This window comes from Telopea speciosissima, chromosome 4 (genome assembly GCF_018873765.1).
Source record: "Telopea speciosissima isolate NSW1024214 ecotype Mountain lineage chromosome 4, Tspe_v1, whole genome shotgun sequence".
NCBI lineage: Eukaryota > Viridiplantae > Streptophyta > Magnoliopsida > Proteales > Proteaceae > Telopea > Telopea speciosissima.
Window position 1 is genome coordinate 1,053,807 of NC_057919.1, and position 24,205 is coordinate 1,078,011.

At 41.3% G+C, this 24,205-nt stretch overlaps 1 protein-coding gene across 1 annotated transcript in view; it reads left to right on the forward strand.

Annotated features, from left to right (window-relative positions):
- Positions 1-21,689, forward strand: part of LOC122658885 (DNA polymerase kappa) — a 115,076-nt gene extending 93,387 nt beyond the window's left edge. The window contains 2 exon segments of the mRNA XM_043854034.1: positions 7,060-7,388; positions 21,549-21,689. Of these exon segments, the coding sequence (XP_043709969.1) occupies positions 7,060-7,388; positions 21,549-21,669 (450 nt within the window). The 3' untranslated portion in view covers positions 21,670-21,689.
- Positions 21,690-24,205: the final 2,516 nt, after the last annotated feature.

Consider the following 24,205-nt stretch of genomic DNA (forward strand, 5'->3'; position numbering starts at 1 on the left):
CTTGGAGAACAAACTTCTTAGCACATCTGTGAAGCCTTTCCACTATTCCAAGTAAAACCATATTCTCAAAATTGATATTTTTTAGGGAAATGCATGATCAACATGTTTGTTTGTGATGAAATAAATATATGTTAGACACTGGAAGCCGATCTACGGATTCACGGTGTCGAAATGTTTTTTTGGTATATATATTATTTATTTATTTTTCTACTTCAAAAATTGGATTTATTTACAACAAAAATCAAAAAATAATAGGGGTTATGTATATTGTATGGTGATGAATTAAATATATGTTAGACACCATTGGCCGATCTATGGCCTCATGGTGTCAAAAATATTTTTCTGCCAATAATTAATTATTTTAATTTTCAGAAATTATAAAAAATATTTAAAAAATTCAAAAAAAAGCAAAAAATAAGAAAAAATATGAGGTTTTTGTTTTAAAATTACTGAAAAATATAAAAGTAAATTGTACATACTTCTTATTTGCTGCCTATTTACATATCTTTTCGATTTTGTTGTGCTAGGCCAATATTTATTTGAAAAATATTTTTAAAAATTGTTTTTAAATATGAGAAAAATATGAGGGTTAGGGGAAAAATACTAAATAGTTATATACTTATATACTTGTGTTAGTGCTCTTAAATCTTAATTCTTAAACATTTAAACTAAAACCTTCAGTGATTAATGATTTGTCTTTTATTCATGCAACAGTAAACTAGTCCGATTATGGCGAACCGTGGTAAATGACAAAGCCAGAGGCAAGAGGGGCAGAGGCAGCCGGCCCAGACCCAGGAGGAGGGGAGCACACCCAGGCGCACTAGGAGTGACATTGCATGGTTGCATGGCACTCCAATTGATGGGGATAAAAGAAAATCCCAATGCAACTATTGTCACATGCAGTTTTTGGGAGGTGGTACCACTAGACTCAAACAACATCTAGCTGGGAATTCTCCTGAAGTGGTCGCATGTCATATGGTCCCTGTGGAGGTATCTAGGGCTGTCATTGATTACATGAAGGGAGGGAGTAAGAGGAAGGCTCAGAGGGAGAAGGCAAAAGGAGATCTTGAGGAAGCAATGAGGTGTACAGCGGGAGGCCAATCAAGCCATCGTGATGATGATGATGATGACAGTGATGATGTCTATGTTCCTGATGATATAGAGACTGAGCGAGAGGCTAGGGATTGGAGACGAGCACAGATGATGAGCAGAGCCAGTTATCATGAGGATTAGGAGAGAGTCGAGAGACAGAGAGTAGGTGGTAGTGGAGGAGCTGGTACCTCTAGAGCTGGTGCTAGTAGTAGTGGAGGAGCAGGTACAAGTGGAGGAGGTGGGTTTCCTAATCCCTTTAGGAGATCACAGAGTACGAGGGCAGCTCCCCCTCCGCCTCTACCACCACAAGATGACCCAGCACTTCACCAAGCACCTGGTGTTTATAGAAAGAAAGGCAACAAACAACCAAAAATCAAGGGAGTATGGAAAAATCTGAAGGGGATGGTGAAGGAATCTATAGCTAAGTGGATGTTATACCATACCATCCCAGAAGAACACAAAGACAAGGCCCCTTTTATCGATCGATAGATTCCATTACGAGGCTGGCCCAGGGTATAAGGGGCCCACCCCATATGAGATTATGAATGTGTATTTGCCCCAGTAGAAGAGAGAGCTTGAAGACTACATCAATGAAATAAGGGGGTTATGGGAGAACTATGGGGTGACCATAATGTGTGATGGTTGGACTGGTCCTACAAGAAAGTCCATCATCAACTTTATGGTGTATTGTGATGGGAGGACAGTCTTTCTAAAGTCTGTTGATGCCTCCAAGGAGAAAAAGGATGCAAAGTATATCTACAAATTGCTGAAGGAAGTGGTAGAAGATGTAGGAGTGGGGAACGTTGTCCAAATTGTAACGGACAACGGAAGCAACTACAAGAGTGCCGGTGAGAGGTTGATGCAAAACAATAAGTACCGGTTGTTTTGGACTCCATGTGCTGCCCATTGTATAGACCTCATGTTGAAGGACATGGGAAAGATCAAATTGGTACAACATGTTGTGGAAAAGGCAAGGCAAATGACCAACTTTGTCTACAACCATGTGTTTGCACTAAACCTCTTGAGGGAGAAGTGTGGGGGTGACTTAGAGAGGCTAGGCATAGCTAGATTCGCCACCAACTACATTGCACTCAAGAGTATAGAGACCAAGAAGTCTGTACTGAGATCAATGTTTGCTTCTGAAGACTGGTTCAAGTGGAATGGGTCCAATACCCATGGTGGTAGGGAAGCACAAGCTACAATTTCATCAGATGACTTTTGGTCTAAGTTGCATAAAGTGGTACAACTTCTAGACCCAGTGGTCAAGGTTTCGCATATAGTTGATTCTGCTCTCAAGGGCCAACCATGCCACATCTATATGCTGCCATAGACTTGATGAATGAAGGTGTTTACAATGCAAATCCACGAGGTAGCAAACACTTTCTCAAAATTATCAAGGAACGCTGGGAAAATCAACTTATACATCCACTGCATAAGGCTGGTAAGTGTACACTCTTTGTTTTTTATGCAATTACATCTTTTAAAGTTAATTTGAAGGATATATTACTAACTAGTCAATATGTAATGTCAATTTTAGCATATTATTTGAACCCCAAGTACCAATACAGTCATAGGCTTGGGTTGAATAATAGTCTTATTGACGCAGTCAAAGAAGTAGTTGCCAAGTTGGAGCCGAATAGTAAAAGTTATAATTCATTTGGAATTACTCAATTCAATACTAAATAGTAATGAGCCATTACTAATTTTAAATATTTTCCAAATGATTATAGTTGAAAACTTTTAGGGATGCATTGGGAAGTTTTGGAACCGATGCTGCAGAGCAAGGCCAGACACGCGGTGATGCCGGTACTCATTAGGCATTACTTCATTAGTCATTACTCAATTCAATATCTTATTCTTTTGAAATGAAGGTGACATGTTCCTTTTGTTGTAATGCAGCTGAATGGTGGGTGTTGTATGGGGGTTCGGCAAACAATTTAAGAAAAGTAGCAATCAAGGTTCTTTCCCAGACATGTTCAGCATCTGGCTGTGAACGGAATTGGAGTACATTTTCTCTCATCCACTTCAAGAGGAGAAATATATTGGGTTCTGAACGTCTCTCTAACTTAGTGTATGTGCATTATAATTTGAGGTTGAAGATGCAATACATACGCATGGGACAAGAGGGTATCAGGGAAAATATCGATCTTGCCGACATTTTCCAGGTGGAGTCAGATGATGAAGATCCTATTGTTGATTGGGTGAGGGATAGAGGTGAGCCAGTATTAGATCAACCTGGAGGTAGACCTGACCCCATGTTAGCTGAACACATAGAAGCTAATGTGGATGACTTCATGGCTACAGAGGGTGAGGTACACGCACGGGACGTGTCACCCATACCATTCCAGCCTATTGGTAGTGTTGATGAGGAGGATGAAGATTGGCCTATGTCATCTGGTGGAGATGGTGGTGGTGGTCCTGGTGGAGATGGTGATGATGGAGGTGATGATGAAGGTAATGATGGACGTGATGATGATGGTGATGGTGGTCAAGCATATGAGGGAACTCGAGTCCCGTTTGTGGTACAAGAGAAGCAAAAGGCAATCCGTGCCCCCACCGGCCCCATACCAGCCACACGGCCCACATCGTCCACCTCGACCTACTCAAGAAAGCAGCGTGGCCAGTCCCGTCCTGGTGGTCGTGGTAGTGGTACTAGTAGGCAAGCTGAGCTTATGAACATTGATGCCCTATCTGGCTCTGTTGGTGGACTGAGTATTGGCGATAGAGACAGTAGATCGAGTAGGCATTTTTCGTGCCCCATCTTTTCATGTAGACAGCAGTCCATCTCTAGCACAATCAGAGCATGGTTCATCTCATTCACATCCATATGGCGAAGGGCATTCTGGGCAGTACCCTTGGGGGCAGCAGCCTATATCTTCTCCATCCATTCCCAGTTTTGAGTATGACTCCCACTCACGGGGATATAGTGGATCATCTTTTGTGGATGACTTCTTTTCCTACACTAGCTACCCAACCCACCAGCCGCAGCCGTACAACCCGTACATGCTCCCAGAGCCGTCATATGACTCATATCATAGTGGATCAGTGGGTAGTACTTCTTCACAGTTTGGTGACCTATATCCTAGGATAGGTTACCTTCAGCATGTTGATGATGCAGTTTACATGGCCACTGTGGATAACTACACTCGCTTCTTCTCCCAGACTATGACGTGGCATGCATTTGTCCTATAGTCGAAGAGTAATACACGTCGGCTCCAGCGGACTATGAGTGGGGTTGATCCTGGACGACGAAGTAGTTATTATTAGCAAATTTGTAAACATTTGAGATGAATGATGACTAGTTGACTACTTGACTTGTAGCCTTGTAGGGGACAATTGGGGATATTGACATATTGTGATTTGGAATGTTTGATATCATCTTCTTAAATCTTAACTCTTAAGTTGTTATTTGTTAACTTGTTATTGAATATTGACTTGATGTCTTATGTACTTAATATTATGATTTATGACTTAACTTATGAGTCATTATGTTTCCAACTTAGTTCCAAGTCAATTTACTTGTTTAATGTACAATGTGTATGTGTAAATGTGTAATTAACTAAGTTATACATTAGGGTTCGACCGTACGTTGCCAATCAATGGTGCACAGCCAAAACACCATTTTGGGTGACTATTTTTGCAATTTGAACATTTAAATGTGTTTATATAGCCTAAAATAGGGTTTCCATGAAGTTTCAGGCCTTAACTTGGCCTAAAACCCACCGAAATGACCTATCGAAACATACCAGAAAAAATACAATATTTTGACCGAAATATCCGAAATTTTGAATATTTCGGTCGGCTCGAAATACCGAAACGAAACGAGTTCTCGAACTATGGTAGCAACACTAGAAAATTCTTTCATTCAACTTGCTCAAAAAATGATTACAGGAAACTCCTTTTATGGAGTGACTGGAAGCATTCTAGACTGTCAATTGGGATTTCTACACCTGATTCTACACTCTTTGACTATTTAATGAAATGTACATTTTCAAGGACTTACACATCCCACAGGGAAACCGACTTGTTGACTGAACTAATATCTTCTAGGACTCTACAACTTTAGGTAATATCTATAACTAACTAGTTACTTCTTCTCATGTTCCCCACACATGCATTAATTACTTTTGACCCTTCTTTGACTGAGATTTGGACTGGATTGACTGAGACTTGGAATGGTCTAAACTTATCCAGAATAATCCCCTAAACTGGAATAAGCTTTTCCCAGCTTCCAAACGACTAGGAATTCTGGCATCCTTTTATTTCTGGTTTCTCCTTTTATAAATTTTCAGCTGGGTCTGATTTTCATCATGAACTATTCCACAATGATTTTTTCTTTTGTTCTGTGCCATGTGAGTGGGGGGAAAAAAAAAGCCTGGTACGGCACCACCGTACATATTTAAGACATGTTTTCAAGTGCACCAATGATGATGGATCTGATAGGCCTGTGAGTAATGGGCCAACTATTGGAATGGAAAAGATCTCGATCTGACGGCTAGATGTTGGCCAGATCTAATGGTAAGACATAATGAAAGAATATTCCATATCTGAAGGTCATATTTTATGAAAGATGATAATAGAATAATATCTCAGATTTAGCTAGAGATTGATTAAGATAAGATGGGAGAGAAAATAGGAATTACTGTGAGGGAGAGAGAAATATAGAGAAGGAAAAAAGTAGTCATTGAATGGAGAAAAGTTAGGAGGGAAGATAAGAAGAGAGAGTAAGATGCGATGGATATTAAGGAGAAGATAAAGTAGGGAAATCAGATCCTAAAATAAAGGATCAAGAACTTTCAATCGATGGTAGGCAAAAAGAAGTGAGTGAAAACTGTTCCACGCTGGCAGCCGGCTGCCAGGTGATCTGCAGCGTATTCTTAGAGAGGACAGTGCTGGTTTGCCAGTTCTAAGCAAATAAGTTTTATAAGTTTGTGTGGTCGGGTCCAGAGTTGAGTTGGGAGCAAGTGCTCCTTTGGGTTGGGGTAGGGTGGTACGTCCCCCCCCCCCCTTGAATTCTTTCTTCATTGATTGATTTTAATAAAATTCTAGGGGCTGGCCCGGGTCCCAGGTAATATTCGGGGTTAAAAAAAAAAAGAAAAAAAGAAGAAGTGAAAACTGTTGAGGGGTAAAGAAGAGGAGAGAGAATTCTATTGAGGCTGTTAGGGGAGAAATTAAGGGAGAAAATGAGGAAACAAGAAAGGAGAGAACCTCCAGGTGAGGGAGAGGAAAGATGGGAGAGAAGAGAGAGGACTTCTCAGCTACACAAGGCAAATTCTAATACCCAAAAAAAAACTGATCCATTCAATCCAAATGGGGAGGTTACATAATTATAGACAATCCTATAATTGGAAATTACGATTTAATAATAAAAACAACCAACTTAAAACCCACAACTTACCAAAGCAATAGAACTACTAAACACCTAAATCGATATCTACCACTGGGCCCACAATAAAAATGTTTAAAGCTGTTATTAATTTAAATATTATTGTAAACTATTGGGACCATATTATTACATTGGTCCACATAATAAAGTGCAGATCTAAACCCAAATTGAAAGATCAAGCCATCTCAAAGTGTTGAGATCATGCTCCTGCATTAACCGGGCATGTCTGGCACAACACCAGAATGTTCCAGGAACAATGCCAAATAGGCCCAAGGGTCTAGTAAAATGACCACAGGCCAGTACCCAAGAGAAGAAGGGGAAAATGACCGAAGGTCTATTTAACATAAGGAAGTACCCTAGTTGGCAGAACATCAACCGAATGGTGGATATTCTATCTAATCTACTAGTTCCTGCCATCACCCCAAACTGAGTATCATACTACCATTTGGTCTAACTTGGATTTAATAGTGCATAATGTCTTATCTTGATATTTCAATAAGCATCTTTTTATTTTTCTCTTACCTGATTTAGTTTCCCTCATCGATAGTTCAAACAGATAATTGGACTTGCTGTTTGATCAGGTGGTTGCCCCCAATGTCATAAGCTATGTCACACAGTCCCAAGGGAGTGAGATGGTGGAGTCGCAGACTGTTTCTTTCTTCGGACAATCCAAGGGCAACAACATGGAGGGAGGGAAGGAGAGGGTGAGCCTCACAGACAAGACCATATTGTCTTCCAATCAACAAGAACAGCCTTTCTGGGTGGATGGCTATAAATGTTCACTATGTGGAGTTGAACTGCCCCCTAGTTTTGCTGAGGAAAGGCAAGAACATTTTGATTATCATTTCGCTGAGAGGCTTCAGAAAATGGAATCTGGCCATAATTCAAGATATCCCTCACTGAAGCAAAGGTAAAACATTATTCATTCCCTTGCATGTTGGGTCCACTATTTGCAAATGCATTCAACCTCCTAGTTGATCTAATGCATGCATGTACAGTCATACCTATAATTGCCCTCCTATAATTAATAGTGTCATGATAGAAACTACAAAGATATTTTACTAGGTATTGGAGTGTTGGTTATGAATAATTGTTTTAAAATAAGGCCAATATATATATATATATATAGCAATCTGTTATAAATGTTTGATTTTGTCACGGAATAATATTTTCTTGCCAAGTAGCAGATTTGGAGGGATGTGGTTAGGCCCATGTGAAAGAGAACCACACATCCATCTCACTGGTCCAATTTCAGCCTAAGACAAGCTTTGGATAAGGTCAAAAAGTGATGTTAAAGTTCCATAAAATTACAGGAAGGCCATTTTATTGTAATGGAGTCTGATGGCATTTCTGTATGTTTTTAACTTCAAAACTAACTCTTACGGCATTCCCTATATGTTCATGCTGGAACTTCACCGATGAGATGGGTTGGGTCACAGGTTCTAAATTTTGACTAGGTAGGTCATTTCCCACTTTTTTGAAAACAAAATATTTTGTCGAAATGACTAAAATACAACAACAACAACAACTCTTAATGGGGTCGGCTACATGGATCCAAACACTACAAGGAAAGCTGCGTTCTAGCATCCCCCCCCCCCCCCCAAAAAAATAAAAAACGAAGGAGAGAGAGAGAGAAATGTAAAATGTGGAATGCCAAATGAAAGATGCAATATGCTAGATGAAAGATGGTAAGAGGGAAGAAGCCCAACCCAGCACGATAGGAGAATCTCAGCTAAATGGGGTCTGCAACATGGATCACATGGATCCTTGCCCTCCAATAGGCCCTGTCCGAGGTCATCCTTGGTACAAGACCTAGGCTATGCATGCCCTTCCTCACCACTTCTCCTATGGTCATTTTAGGCCTGCCCCTAGCTCTTTTGGCTCCTTCAATTGGGATCATGTCACTCCTCCTTATTGGGGCGTCCCTAGGCCTCTGTTGAATATGAGCATACCACCTTAAACGACTCTCTCGGAGCTTGTCACTGATAGGGGTGACTCCCACATCCTCTCTAATACATTCATTCCGTACTTTATCCTTCCTTGTTTTTCTACACATCCATCTTAATGTCCTCATCTTTGCTACACAAAGCTTATCAATGTGACTAAAATCCTGTTGAAAATTCAGAAGTTCGGGAAATGTGAGATATCTTTAGAATTTTGCAATTAAGCTTTATGGATGTTTATTTAAACATAGAACACATCTTAGAAATGACAAGGAACAAAAGAGAAACACCCAAAGTGGCTTTATTGTTTCGAGACCTAAGTTGCTAGTGTATCGTGTTGGTTTTGTATTGTTTGACCATATACTTAAAATAATAGACCCATGTTATGACATGATGTACTATATTTTATCATAATGATAAAAATATGTTTAATTATCGAATTAGTATTTTTCAAGATTAAGCTGGTCATATCGTGCTCTCACCCATTCTGCTGTGAAAAATACTGTTTTACAAAGTGTAACGCTGTAACAATGTATCAAACATGTAAACCAACACCTACAGGGGAGGGAGGAAGAAGGAGAAGGAAGGTGTATATGATGGAGAGGAAGAAGATGAGCTAGAGCCACGATAGGAAAATAGTTGAAGTGAGTCTATCGTGGTCTAGCTCCCGATTCATATTATCTTAAGTAATATACTCTTAGTAGGAAACCTACTAAGAATCTAAGTCAATGTACAACCTAAGTCTAATTACAATAAAAGTAAAATAACTGAAGACCAAATTAAAACTCCACTAAAAATAACTAAAGACTTAATTACGACTCAACATCATCAGTCTACCATATTATCCTATGGTACACACTACCACACGCACACTTTTGCGCTACCCTCAAGCTAGAGTATATCTATCTCCCATACCTAGCTTGGAACAACCACTAAGAAATGCAGGCCTAAACAACGCCTTAGCGATCATATCTCCAAGTCGATCGCCTGAGTTGACAAACGGAGTAGAGTTAAGTTTTTGCATAACAACTGATGAGTCATAGAATCCCCATCTGACAAAAAATGACACATGGACAGTTTGAGGCTGAACCCAAGGGCCGAGCCGAGCACAAATGGTACAGTGCAGAACCGAGTCAGCCGAACCGAGCCGAACTCGAGGACCGAACCGAGCCAAGGGACTCCAAACCGAACACCAGGGGGGTAATCACCCCACTAGATACGACCGAGCACCAGGGGCGAGCATTGCAGTCACCGAGCACTGAGCCGAGCGCACAAAGCACGGTCGAAAGGGCAATCGTCGCTAAGCACGAATGCCTAGTTAAGCCCCAGTCCAGTCCGAGGACCGAGCCGAGCCAAACGGTGCGGCATCAAACCAACCTCCGAAGGAGAAGGCCATCACCTTGATCACCAACACGGCCGAGCACTATGGCCGAACACGGTCGAGTCATGAGCCGAGCCTGCTCAGGTCAGCCATAAGCCGAGCACCCGGCCGACCTGAGTTCGGCCGGGCTTACACATATGCTTAGAGGAAGCTCCCTATGCCAATTGTGCCAAGCACGAGGCCGAGCACCAAAGACTCAGTCGCCCGAGGCCAAGCACCGAAGACTCGGTCGCCCGAGGCCGAGCACCGAAGACTCGATTGCCCGAGGCCGAGCACCGAGGACACGGCTGTCCGAGGCCAAGCCCTCCCCAGAAGCAACAATAACGGCCCACCGGGGATCACGGAGCCACATCAGCATGCCCCGATAATCACGGGATAAGAATCGAGCTACGATCCCCACCGCGATACGGAGTTACACTCCAATAAGGACTCTTACCTTAGTGAGAGTCCGACCCCGAAAGTAACTCTCCACTCCGCCCCGCGCGGAAGAGCCCTACCAACAGAGGACTCTTACCATACAAGGACTCCTCCAACCACCTCACCTCATTCTACAAATACTCAGGTATGAAGCTCAAACGCTCATCTAACTTTTACTAAGCTGTTACGTTGTTGCACTGGAGACCTGACTTGAGCGTCAGAGAATCCTTGGCCGGAGCCACACTGGCTCTCTTGCGCTCACTCGGTTTTTGCAGGCTCATCCGTGGGCGAACCGGGCAACGGAGGTTTTCACACGCAACAACAACATTCCTCACAAAATGACAGTCAACCTCAATATGCTTAGTTTTCCCATGGAAAACCGGATTACTGGCAATATAAATCGCAGCTTGGTTATCACAATACATCTTCATAGGTTTAGCAATTGAAAAACCCAACTCTTGAATGAGAGATTTCAGCCACATCATTTCAGCAGTTGTTTGTGCCATAGCTCTGTATTCAACCTCTGTACTCGATCGAGTCACTGTATTTTACTTCTTTCTTCTCCATGTAACAAGATTTCCACCAGCAAACGTACAATATCCATTAGTAGACCTACAATCTCCATCAGCACTAGTCGAGTCAGCATCAAAGTAACCCATAATATCAATATGACCATGACACCGGTAAACAAGATGTTTCCGGGGAGCTTCTTTGAGATACCTCAAAATGCAACAAGCAATCTCCCAATGAGCTTTTGTAAGATTTTCCATTAACTGACTAATTTCACCCACAACAAATGAAAATCAGATCGAGTAACAGTTAAATGAATAAGTCTTCCAACAAGTCATCTGTACTGATGTTTATCTACAAAGTTTTCGTCATCACATGCTCCAAGCTTCAGATGAGGATCCATAGGAGTATCCACAGGTTTAGAGCCTAACATTCCAATCTCAGATAAAAGATCAAGCACATACTTCCTCTGAGACAAACTGACTCCCTTTGTACTACGAACAACTTCAATACCCAAGAAATATCTGAGCATTCTCAATCTTTCATCTGAAAATGTCGATGCAAATACACCTTGACATCCTCAATCCCAAAAGAGTCATTACCAGAAATAATGATATCATCCACATACACAACTAGGAGAACCACATTGGACTCACCTCAACAAACAAATATAGAGTGATTAGAGAAGCACAGTGTAGACCCGTAACTACCAATGGCCTTACTAAATTTGTCAAACCAAGCACAAGGGGATAAAGAAAAGCATTTTCTATATCAAGTTGAAACAGAAGTCAGTCAAGATTAACAACCAAGAAGACTCATGGAAAGATTTATAGCTTGCAATTACTATAGAGGCATAAAACTAATTAATCATACTATAAAATTATTGGAGAGGGTTATTGAAACCCACCTGAGAAGAGAAACTACTATCTCGGAGAACCAATTTGTTATGTGCCAGTTAGATCCACGATGGAAGCTATTTACTTACTCAAGAGGCTCATAGAAAGTGTTAGAGCTTGCAAGTAGTATCTCCATATGGACTTTATTGACCTAGAAAAAGCCTATGACAGAGTCCCTAGAGAATTAATTTGGCATGTACTAGAGAAGAGAAGAGTATCGAGTAAATATGCAGATATAATTAAAGACATCTATGAGGGCCTGGTGACTAGTGTGAGAACAGTGGGTGGGCTAGGTTGTGATTTCCCAATTACAATTGGGTTACATCAAGGATCAGCTCTAAGCTCTTATTTGTTTGCACTTATCATGGATGATTTAACTAAGAACATTGAAGATGAGGTTCTGTGTTGTATGCTTTTTGTTGATTACATTGTTTTGCTGCATGAGACAAAAGCAAGGATCAACGCTAAGTTGAAGCTTTGGAGATCATCCTTGGAATCAAGAGGTTTTAAGATAAGTAAAACGAAGATGGGGTATATGGTGAGTAACTTTAGCTACACACTAAGACGGATAATGAAATGGTGAATATTGAGGAGAGAGAGATACCGCAAAGTGATTATTTTAGATATCTGGGATCAATCATAAATGAAGAAGGTGATATAGAAGATGATGTTTCACAGAGAATTAAAGTGGGATGGATGAAGTAGAGAGGTGCGTCCGGAGTGTTGTATGATCATCGTGTTCCTTTAGAACTTAAAGAAAATTTTATAGGACAGTAATACAACCGACTATGATGTACAGGGCAAAATGTTAGGCAGTTAAGAAGTGTCATATAGATAAACTAAGTGTAGTAGAGATGAGGATGTGAGGAAAAACTAGGAAGGATAAAGTAAGGAATGACCATATTAGAGCTGATTTGGGAATTGCCCTGATAAATGATAAGCTCTGTGTAATCCGTTTGAGGTGGCATGGCCATGTTCAAAGGAGGCCTTAGGATATACCATAATGTAAGACTATATTAGGGTTAACTTAGCCCCAAAATAAACCCACAATTCAAAATAGAAGGGAAGGCTGAAATTAGAAAGTAATCAATTTTGAGCAAACCAGTAGTGGGAATGGACTCCAAAGCTGATCGAGTGCTAGCCTCGGTGGGGTGGATATTTGCTCCAAGTTTGGGCCAATTCTGATTGTCAGAAGTGGAGATCTGAATTGGAGTTTGTAAAAGAATAAGAAAAAAAGAAGAAGAGAAGAAGAGAAGAAGAGAGAAGGAAGAGGAGAGAATTGCTGTAACTTGATGGGAGTCACAGCCGTGTCTGTGACAGCCCCTATTCATTCAATTAAATAATAAGACTGACACTAGACAATAGGGCATACACCAAAAGACCAAAACACCCCTGAGGGAAGGAATCGTGAATTAGCTCTAGCGCTAATTCACGACTTCCCTCCCCCTTATTACGACAACTTCTAACACTCCCCCTCAAGCTGGAGCATATATGTTAATCATGCCCAGCTTGTTACAAATATAATCTACTCTCACACTCCCCAAAGACTTGGTAAATAAATCAGCAAGTTGCTCCCCAGTTAGAACATGACGAGGAGAGATAATCCCTTATTGCAGTTTTTCACGAACAAAATGACAGTCAACTTCAATGTGTTTCGTTCTCTCATGAAACACAGGATTAGTAGAGATATGAATGGTAGCCTGATTATCACACCATAGTAACATAGGAGAATCACCACCAAACCCAAGTTCTGTCATCAACTGTTTAATCCACATCAGTTCACAAGTGCCATGTGCCATAGCACGATACTCTGACTCTGCACTGGACCGAGCTACAACGGTCTGTTTCTTGCTCTTCCATGAAACAAGATTTCCTCCAACAAACACACAGTAACCTGAAGTAGATCTTCGATCAACTGGAGACCCTGCCCAGTCAGCATCAGTAAAGCCTTCAATCCTCCCATGACCATGATCAGAATATAGAAGACCACGTCCCAGCGCTTTCTTGATATATCGCAAAACCCGTATAACTGCATCCCAATGAGACGTCCTAGGAGAGGACCTAAACTGACTCAGTACACTGACAGGAAAGGAGATGTCAGGCCTAGTCACAGTCAAATAGTTGAGTTTCCCTACCATCCTCCGATACTTCTCTGGATCAGCAAGAATATCACCACCATCTGCCACTAGTTTCACACTAGGATCCATAGGAGTATCCAAAGGTTTAGATCCCAGTAACCCTGTCTCTGTAAGCAAGTCAAGAACATACTTTCTCTATGAGAGAGAAATTCCTTTCCGTCATTGAGCTACCTCAATACCCAAGAAATATTTCAGACGTCCCACGTCCTTAGTCTGAAATTGCTGTCCCAAATGTGTCTTCAAGCTCTCCATACCTGAAGAATCATCTCTTGTAATAACAATGTCATCTACATAAACCACTAAAAACATCCTCCCTGCATCAGAACACCGAATGATCACTCTCAAATCGAGTCAGACCAAACTCCAATACAACTTCAGTAAACCGGCCAAACCACGCCCGTGGCGACTGTTTCAGCCCATACAAGGATTTCTTCAGCCTACACACCTTACCAGACTCCCCCTGAGCAACAAACCCAGGGGGTTGCTCCATATACACCTCCTCATGGAGATCACCATGCAAGAAAGCATTCTTGACGTCCAACTGAAATAAAGGCCAATGGTGTGTAGCAGCCAAAGAAAGAAAAATGCGAACCGAAGTAAGTTTCGCAACAGGGGAAAAAGTATCCAAATAGTCTATACCATAGACCTGTGCATATCCCTTAGCAACAAGACGGGCCTTCAACCGAGCCACAGAGCCATCAAGATTAACCTTCACCACAAAAATCCACCGGCAGCCAATAGCCGACTTACCAGAGGGTAAAGAAACAAGTTCCCATGTCTGATTTTCCTTCAGCACAGATAATTCCTCAGTCATAGCAGCCCTCCACCCAGGGTCAGACAAGGCTTCTGTAACAGACTTAGGAATAGGATGATTCTCAATAGTGGATAGACAAGCAACAAAATTAGAGGACAAACCAGAATAGGACACAAAGTTAGAGATGGGGTGCTGGGTCCAACTTCGAACACCCTTACGAACAGCAATAGGAACATCTAAATCAGAAATAACTGGAGCAGGGGGCGAAGAGGAATTACCTATTGGAGGACCCGGATCTGGAGGCGAAGAAGACGTGGTAGATGTAGCGACCTGTTTGCTATATTTGTCAAGGGCTGAAATGCGAGGTGTCGCCTCATCATGTGAGCGACGGTGAAACACAACAGGTGGCAGAGTCTGAGGTGGCGCTGCTGGCAAAGGATCCTGCAAAGGGGAAGATTGCTCGACAACATAGAGGGCAGATCATCGTCTAAGTCAGAAGAGGGTAACAAAGACTCAACAAATGGAGTGGACTCAAAGAATTTGGCATCAGCAGTAACAAAGTATTTCTTTAAATCAAGAGAGTAACAACGATAACCCTTTTGAGTTTTAGAATACCCCACAAAAAGACATTTAAGAGCTCTCGGATCCAACTTAGAACGACCAGGACGATGATCCCGAATAAAACAAACACACCCAAAAATACGTGGGGGTAAAGTAAACAAAGGTTGCGAAGGAAACAATAAAGAATATGGAATACCCCCACACAAAACTGAAGACGGCAAACGGTTAATAAGATAACACGCTGTCAATACTGCATCAGCCCAAAAACCTGTTAGCCACTTTCATCTCAGACAAAAGAGATAAAGTGATTTCCATTAAATGCCTGTTTTTCCTTTCGGCCACACCATTTTGTTGTGGTGTGTCCGCACAAGAGGACTGATGAATAATGCCACGTTGAACCATAAATGAAGTTAAAGGAGCAGAAAAATATTCTTTCGCATTATCACTACGAAGAACTTTTAATGAAGTATTAAACTGATTTTGAATTTCAAGAACAAAAGCATAAAAAATGGAGAATAACTCAGAACGATTCTTCATTAAATAAATCCAGGTAACTCTGGAATAATCATCAACAAATTAACAAAATAACGAAAACCTAACTGAGAAACAACTGGACAAGGGCCCCATACATCAGAATGAACAAGAGCAAAAAAATGGACAGCCCGTTTATTGACTCTAGGGGGATAACTTACACAGTGAAGTTTCCCAAACTGACATGACTCACAATCAAGACTAGACAATGACTTAAAACGATGATCCAAAAGTTTCAAACTCTCCAAGGATGGATGACCCAAACGACAATGAATCTGATGAGGAAGTGCCACACTCGAACATGCCACAGAGGATGTGTCTTCAAGCAAATACAGCCCCCCAGATTCACGGCCTCTACCAATCGTCTTCTTCGACTTGAGATCCTGAAATACACAATAGCCAGGGAAAAAAGTAACAGAACAGTTATGAGCTGTGGTAAACTTGTGAACAAATAACAAATTAAATGGGAACTTAGGCAAATAAGAAACAAAGGATAAGGACAAATTTGAGGTATCATGCACTGTGCCTGTACCCCGAACCTGAGCTAAAGACCCATCAGCTAACACAACATTGGAAGAAGACTCACGAAATGAGGAAAAAAATACCTGGAACCCCAGTCATATGGTCCGAAGCACCTAAATCAATGATCCAGGGACGAGAAGTGGATGAGAGGCATGCAGTAGCATTACCTGTCTGAACAAGGCTAGCAGCGGAGAACTGAGAAGACTGAGAATTCTGAAATTGAGTAAAGCGCTCATAATCTTCATCAGACATCGTCACAGTCTTACCCTCGGGCTTGGAAGGAGAAGAAACACCCGAATGACTACTGGCCGAGTTGGCAAATTGAGGTGGCTTACCATGTAGTTTCCAACAAAAGCGCTGAATGTGGCCAGGTTTACCACAATGATGACAGGTCCTCACTTGTCCTGAAGTCTCCGAAGCACCAGTCGTGGGAGCCTTACTAGTACCAATCCCACGACCCCGACCACCACCACCACTATTGCTTGACCCTCCTGTAGGACCACGGTTTGGTGGAAAAGAAGCGAGAGCAGAATTTTCAGCATTGGTGGGCTCTTGGCTGCTCTCACGAGAAGCACGTAAAACTCAAGAAAAAGTTTCAAAAAGGGTAGTGACCTTGTCCCCACCGAGAATCTGAGACCTCACTGATTCAAACTCCTTACGAAGACCTCCCAAAAATACCATAACCGCAAGCTGTTCTCGCTGGTTTTGCATTGCTTGCACATCCGATGAAATAGGAAGGACAGAATTAAGCTCCTCATACAAGCGTTTGAAGTCAGCAAAATATTGGGTAACATTGAGATTCTTTTGATCCACTTTATAGAACGCCTGTGACAAATCATATATACAAGACAGGTTATCTTGTCCAGAGTATAGGACATTCAAATATTCCCATAGTTCCTTAACTGTATCAATATGAGTCACCAAATCTGCAATCTGATTTTCCATTGAATTTAACATCTGGCTCAAAATCCTTGCATCAGCAGTGTCCCATGTGGTATCTCCATCAGGTTTTGGTTTAGTTAAATGATCCTGTTGATCACGGCCAATCAAAGCTAATCGAACAACCTTCTTCCATTGCTGGAAATTTGATATTCCTTCTAATTTGCGATCAGTAATACGATGAGAAGCTGAGATTTCAGCCACGGTAGTCTTGGTTTCAACCATTCTCACAAACCACAGGGACAGCCAACAAATAGGTCACCAATTAAAATAAAATCGTGTCTCTCCTCCAAACAACATAAACTAACTCACCATAGAAAATCACTGCTCAATATTCTTCATCAAAACCACAAACAAATCAGACCTAGTTCTTCATATAAACACGAACTAGTCTCTAGACACACATTAAAAACAGCATAGGGTGCTGCACCCCTTCCAACGAGAGCCTGAAAAGACCTACAAACCAATCAACTTGTCGAAACAGATTACAGCCACTGTAGAGCCTCGATCAAACAGAGAATGACTAATTTTTGTAAGTGTAAACCAGTCCCTATCGATCCAGCTCTGATACCATGTAAAAGAATAAGAAAAAAAGAAGAAGAAGAAAAGAAGAGAGAAGGAAGAGGAGAGAATTGCTGTAACTTGATGGGAGTCACAGCCGTGTCTGTGACAGCCCCTATTCATTCAATTAAATAATAAGATTGACACTAGACAATAGGGCATACACCAAAAGACCAAAACATCCCTGAGGGAAGGAATCGTGAATTAGCTCTAACGCTAATTCACGACTTCCCTCCCCCTTATTACGACAACTTCTAACAGAGTTGAAAATAGAAGGCAGGCCTCAAAATAGAAGGTTTAGTGTTGTAGACTAATCCAGCCAGCAACAGTGTCTCAAACTGGGATCGAGTGGTCTTCTTAGGGGTTTGAACCAGTCCTCCAAATATCACTGCCGATGGTGGAACAGGTGCTGAGATCAAGTCCTTTGATTACAACAGCAGGAAATAGAAAGAGATGCAGCCGCAGGTGTGTGGAAGGGCTTCCTTGTCTCTGGCCAGCAACAGCAGGTCTGGTTGATGTTTGGAATGTCTTCTGGTCCTTCACAGATGCAGCAACAACACTCAATTGCATTCTCAAGAAACAGAGAAAGTGGAGCTTAATGCGGAATAGAGGGAGATAGTGAAGAGGAAAGAAAATAGAAGATAAGAGAAAGGGGGATAGGGCTTCTGCTCTCTCAGCCAGGCTCTCTCAGCCCTTCATCCTCACCCTATGATAAGAATTCTTTGCACAAGGCAATAATCTCAATCTTCGTCAAATCATGTGGGTGGCTTCTAAAAGCCTTACATATAGAGAGCAATATCTTGCCTCTTAAGTTGCAAGAAATTAGAAACTTAGCTTGACAATGTTCTAAAATAAGAAACTATGAAATAGAAACTAGGATTCATAAAATTAGAAAGTAAATAAAAGTCTTCTAAAAGTGCAGCAGCCGGCCTTCTCTCTTTGTGGATCCCACTGGAGATTCTTTGTCAATGTTGTAGTCATGTGGTTCCCACCTTATGAAGTACCCATCGGCCAGCTTTGTACTTAAAGAGTGACAATGAAAAAAAAGGACTATTCTGCCCCCCCCCCCCAAACAATATTGGGTTTGATAGACCCAACAAACTCCCAGCCCAAGGTTGGTTGGCCCTATGGCCCATTGGGTTGGTTCACCAATTGATGCAGTGAACCAGCCCTCTTCTTGTGCTTGTGGCTAGCATAATGCTTTCCAAAGAATTTGTCTACTGCATCACACCAGTTCGGAGGAGTGATCTGATTCAGATCGAAGGATTTATAAGAGCTAGGGTCAGGCCTAAAATAACCCTAGGAGAAGTAGTGAGGAAAGACATGCATAGTCTAGGTCTTGTCTCAAGTATGACCTCGAATAGAGCGGATTGGAGGGCAAGGATTCATGTAGCCGACCCCATTTAGGTGGGATTTTACTGAGTTGTTGTTGAGGTTGTTTTGTTCCTTTCATTTTACTGATACTATTTATAATCGGTCTTTGCTCAGATCCATGTAGCCGACCTCATTTAGTTGGAATAAGGCTAAGTTGTTGTAGTTGTTGTTGTTGTTGTATTGTCGATATAGGTACGTCTTCTATTTCTCATGGCATTTTGTTTTTGTCCTTAGCGAAACCAAAATATTTGCAAATTAGATCTGCTTCAATCAAAATTTTGAAGATTCGTAATGGGTCTTCTATCACATGGACAAGTGTTTCTGATGTGATGAGTTGTAACAGATTTCAACTGTCACGAACAGGTTGTTATGAATATCATGATCCAAAAATGTTTCACTTAACTTTTTCTACATGGTTGGAGTGATTCAATGGAAAATATTTTAAACAAAATCATCTTAAAAGCAAAAAAGAAATTATTGGCCTAAAATTTAGGAACTTTTTACCAGAATGCAATACAAAACGAAATGGAAAATAATTTTCAATTTATCTTTCTGGGTGGAGGGGAAGAAGGGTTTCTTGGTCGATGATGCAATCGCCACCCATAGTGGACACCTTCCCCATTATATGGCTGGATTCTTTCCTTACTTGGATATTCCTAAATATCACAACAACAAAAAAAAAGAGAGATAAATTGCAAAGAAATACAAAGCAAGTGTTTTGAATAAAAGTCGATTTTCAAGACTTTCTTCCTTTGAAGCAACTGAACCTAATAGCTTTCATTTTGGTACATAAGTATTTGGACCATATTCAGGAGCCAAAGAATACTGAATTACTGATAGTCACCAGAGACTCTAGCATGGTTGGTTGGACTCTGCAAAAGTTAAACCTGTAGTTGCCAACTGTTCAACTGCTGTAGTCAAGGAGAAGGGAAGACGAGTAGAGAAAAAAGAACTCAGTTTCAGCTGTGAGGAAGGGAGAGTGGCCACTGTGTCCTAAATGAAGCAGGGAAGGGGGTTAGAGATTGAGAAGGACAGACCCTTCATGGTTGACGAGACTACGGAAAGGCTGAATATAATTTGCAACTATTTGACTGATGTTGTCAAGGAACGAGGGGATGAGAGGTAGGTAGGAAAAGCATGTGAGCTGTGAGAAAGAGGAGTCACCTGTGTACCCTAAATGAAGTAAGTCATGAGGGATGGTATTTGTAGCCCCCTGGGCTCTTCTGACTGACATGTAGAACATGGAAAAAGAGTTTGTTAGTCACTCATGTGACTCACCATGAGTGACATTTTTTTTTTCTTTCTTTCTGCCTCAGATGTTTGTCTCCAACTCTATGATTTGGTAAATGCTTTGTTCGGATGTTTTCCAGCAAAGCTTGATCCTCATGCTGCCATTCCACACCCTCTCAGGTCTCCATCCAAATAGGAAGGTGACCAATTTGGTGTCTGGCCCCTCAAAGCTCCAAAACTGTAGTAGTTGTTGTATTAGCCTGACACTGCATGTGCTGCACATAGATCACTAAAACAGGATACGTGCACTTTTAATGATTTCACATGATGTAAATCTGTGCTGGATTATGTGTGATTCTACAAGCTCAACTAGAAGATTTCTGTCTAGATTTTGGTTCTTGATTGACTAAGCGTGATCCAATAAGTTGATTGAACACCCACTCCACTCCCAACCCCACCGCCAGGAAAAAAAAAGGTAAAGCACAGGGTTCATTAATAAAAGGGTTTCAAATGAGCAATTCATTAAAATAGGTTCTGACTTTTCAGATTTTCGTGAAATTGAAAGGAATGATTAGAAAACGCGAACAAGGGGAGGGACAGAGAAATTGGACTTCTCTTGGTGTTTTGTTGGTGCAACTGGAAGGTGGTGGGTTCTTGATGAAAGTCAATATTTATTGGATAGGGACTACCATACTATGGTTTAGTGGTCTAGAAGTGTTGGGTTACATCCCACCACACAGGCATGTACACCTGCTCTTCCACCAGGGGATTGTCTTCTTTGGGTTTCAGCCTTGTAGGATTTGAAATTTTTGATAAATTCGTAGGATTTGAAAAATGTATGGCTCCTGGTTGAGTTTTACAGCTGGTCATCCATAGCTTACAAAAGGGAATATCACAGAATTTTCTTTGATGAATGCATGGTCTATAACTTGATGTCCATATCTTTATAATCTAGGCTTCATCTTGAATTTAATTGGCAATGCTCATCTTGTTTATGTAAAATAAAAGCTGTGGAACAAACTCTGAGCATATTAGCTGCCTTTATGAGGAAGAATGACCTGAAATGTAAATGGACACAGGATTTAATGAGTTGATGCTTGTTGGAATCTTGTTACTGCTTTGGTCTTTTGGTCTTAATGTTTTTGCCATGTTTTCTTGCATTTTGTAATGCTCCACGGTTCAATGTGCGCTATCAATTTTACCTTAGGATTTTGTAGGCAGGCATGTATATAAATGATAATATTTGCTTTTAGTTCATAACTAGAAAGAACTTTTCAAAGCATTCATTTTGCTGGCTTGTTATCTCCTCTCAGGTCCATCTGTAATTCACAAATTGCTAAAGAGAACAGACGCAAGAAGCTTAAGTCTTCTCCAAAAGATGGGAAGCATCTCCCCATTGATTTATTCTTTGCAAAGAGTAGTCAGAACTTTTAGCACAATACTATTTTATCTTAGAGATCACCTATAGGAGTGGGGTACCCCCCAAACAAAAAAACAAAAAAAAACCTACCCCACTACACTGCCCAAGAAAAAAGACTGATTGTGTTTGCCTTTTATTTTTTCAGTTATGTCAGGTGTACTATAAGCAAAAAAAACATTTGTTTGGACATTTGACCTCTGATGAACAGTAACCAAGTAGAAGAGACAAAAAAAATCTGTGATTATACCTATAAAGAAGAGGGATCTACATGCTATCCACTTATATGGCCATTTTACCCCAACAGCGGGTAGTGAAATGGTATATTACATGAGATGCCTTGAAAAATCCTTTACGAGTGTCATAAATTCATTTTTTGAATCCGGGCAACTTTTTCCTGCCCGTCACGTCCGCACGTTTCCACTTCTATTCAGGGGGTGGGAGACTCGGAGGTTCGTCGACATGTTGGACTTGGCTCTTGTGCCGCCGTGGCAGGAGTTGCATAGGTGCAGCACGAAAACCATCCCAAATACAGAGGGAGGTGGTCATTTCACATGTAGGGCCCAAGTGGGATCCACCTGTGAAATGACTACCTTACCCCAATTTTTGCTGTCGGTTAGCGGTGCTGCATTTATGCAGCTCCCACCACCACTACACAAGATCTTTTTCCCAACATTTCAGCCCATTTTTGGAAAACCCAGAAGTCTTTGCGACTGAATCGTTCGTACAAGCGCATCCAGACCATTAAACTGACTCTATAGCGAGATCCTTCGCTTCTTCCACAAGTTTTTATTTCTACATTCTATCTTCTTCGATTTGTCTTCTGGGTTTGATCTTCTATGGATGGAAGCAAATTACATATACATCGCATAATTCACACACATTCACACAATCAATTGATAATGAAGGATAAGATTGGAAATAAATAAATGGTAAAAGGACAAAGCAGTAATTAAAGAACAATGTATTGAAAAAGCTTACCCTGTAACTCCATCTCTCTGAGGATTGAGAGAAACCTAAAGCAAATGGAAGAGGGAAAGGAAGGAAAGTGAATTAGGATCTGTTCCATGGTGTTCCCTACAAGGATACCTGCAACTCATCTTCCCCAATTGATTTGGGAAAGATGATCGAATTGTAGGTTTTTTTTTTTTTTTGTAAGGGCAATTTTGTTAGTTCACATCATATTTTAAACATTGTTAATCATAAACTGATGGAAAGGGTGTATGTATTGACATTTGTGAACCTCAAGGGTATGTAGAATTATCCAAAATGGAGGGGTATAATTATAATTTCGTTAAACCTCAGAGATGGTATGTGTAAATTACCCTATATAGCTTTATTTTTTTAACTTACTACTTGAAGAGTAGATCGTACATACCCACCAACCAAATGATGATCGATCATGACTACAAATATGATATGATTCCCCCCGGATAAAAATCCTCTACAATACCGGCGGGACGGTAGTGCACATCTGACAGTACAATAGAGGTCATGTGTGTTATATGTGCCACTTGGTCTCTGCTGTGCCGTCAGATGTGTATTGCAAGGATCCTGGTCCCATTCCCCCCCCCCCCGGCGATTTATTAAAAAAAAAGAAAAAAGATATGATCCCCCCCCCTCTCCTGGGAGAGTGGGATGGGATTTGCATTGACGTACAGCTGCTAATTAAGTGTACGTTCATCAGCCAAAAATATTTAATTTGTTGTTTTCAGTGATCGAGCTAGCTAGCTAGGAGGACAATTAGGTAGTAAGAAATTCTCCTCTACTTCGATCCTCCTTTCCCTCCCCTTAGCTTTAAGCACATTAATGCTGGTCGAAGATTAATTGCACTGCTCCATCAGCAAACAATTCCCCATTTCTTTGTTTCTCCGACACGACCATTACCCGGCCTGTTTGTATTTGTCTCTGCAATTGCCATCTGTTATTTTCGACATAAAAGAGATCCATATGCCTAGCTAACACCCACATCCCACAGTTCTGCATGGTTTGTAAAATCGGAAGAGATCGATCTATAGATTACAGTGGCAACAATCACGCCATAAAGCAGTACTGAGAGTATCAGACTTCAAATATGATACAAAAATCAACCCCCAATGCCACTCCCCCAAACCAATTCCCAATCACTGCCACTGCTGCCTCCACCGGCCATCTGGAAGCCGCCATCTTCTGTGCCAATATATTGACACTCTTGCCCACAAAGAGAATCCAAAATTGTATTCCAGAGGCTGGTCAGCCGCTCCTGCAACTGATAGAGGCAACCAAACGTACCTTGAGTCCCTCAAGTCAGCCGATTCTAACGGTCAGCCATGAAGATAAATGAACCTGGAAGACCTAAAAGTGGGAGAACAAATGTGCTCTGAGTAAAGAACGTTGTCTGCCTCAGGATCTTGTTCCCACCTATACAAGGGTTTCCCATAGTCTCCCATGGGCCTAGGATTGACTCCGCTGCATGTGCAAGTGCTTCATTTGGAGCCCAGCCTGTGCAACCTGACGTAATCATGTAGTATGTTCCATCGTGCTTGAATAGAGCAGGTGCTTCCCGGATCTTTA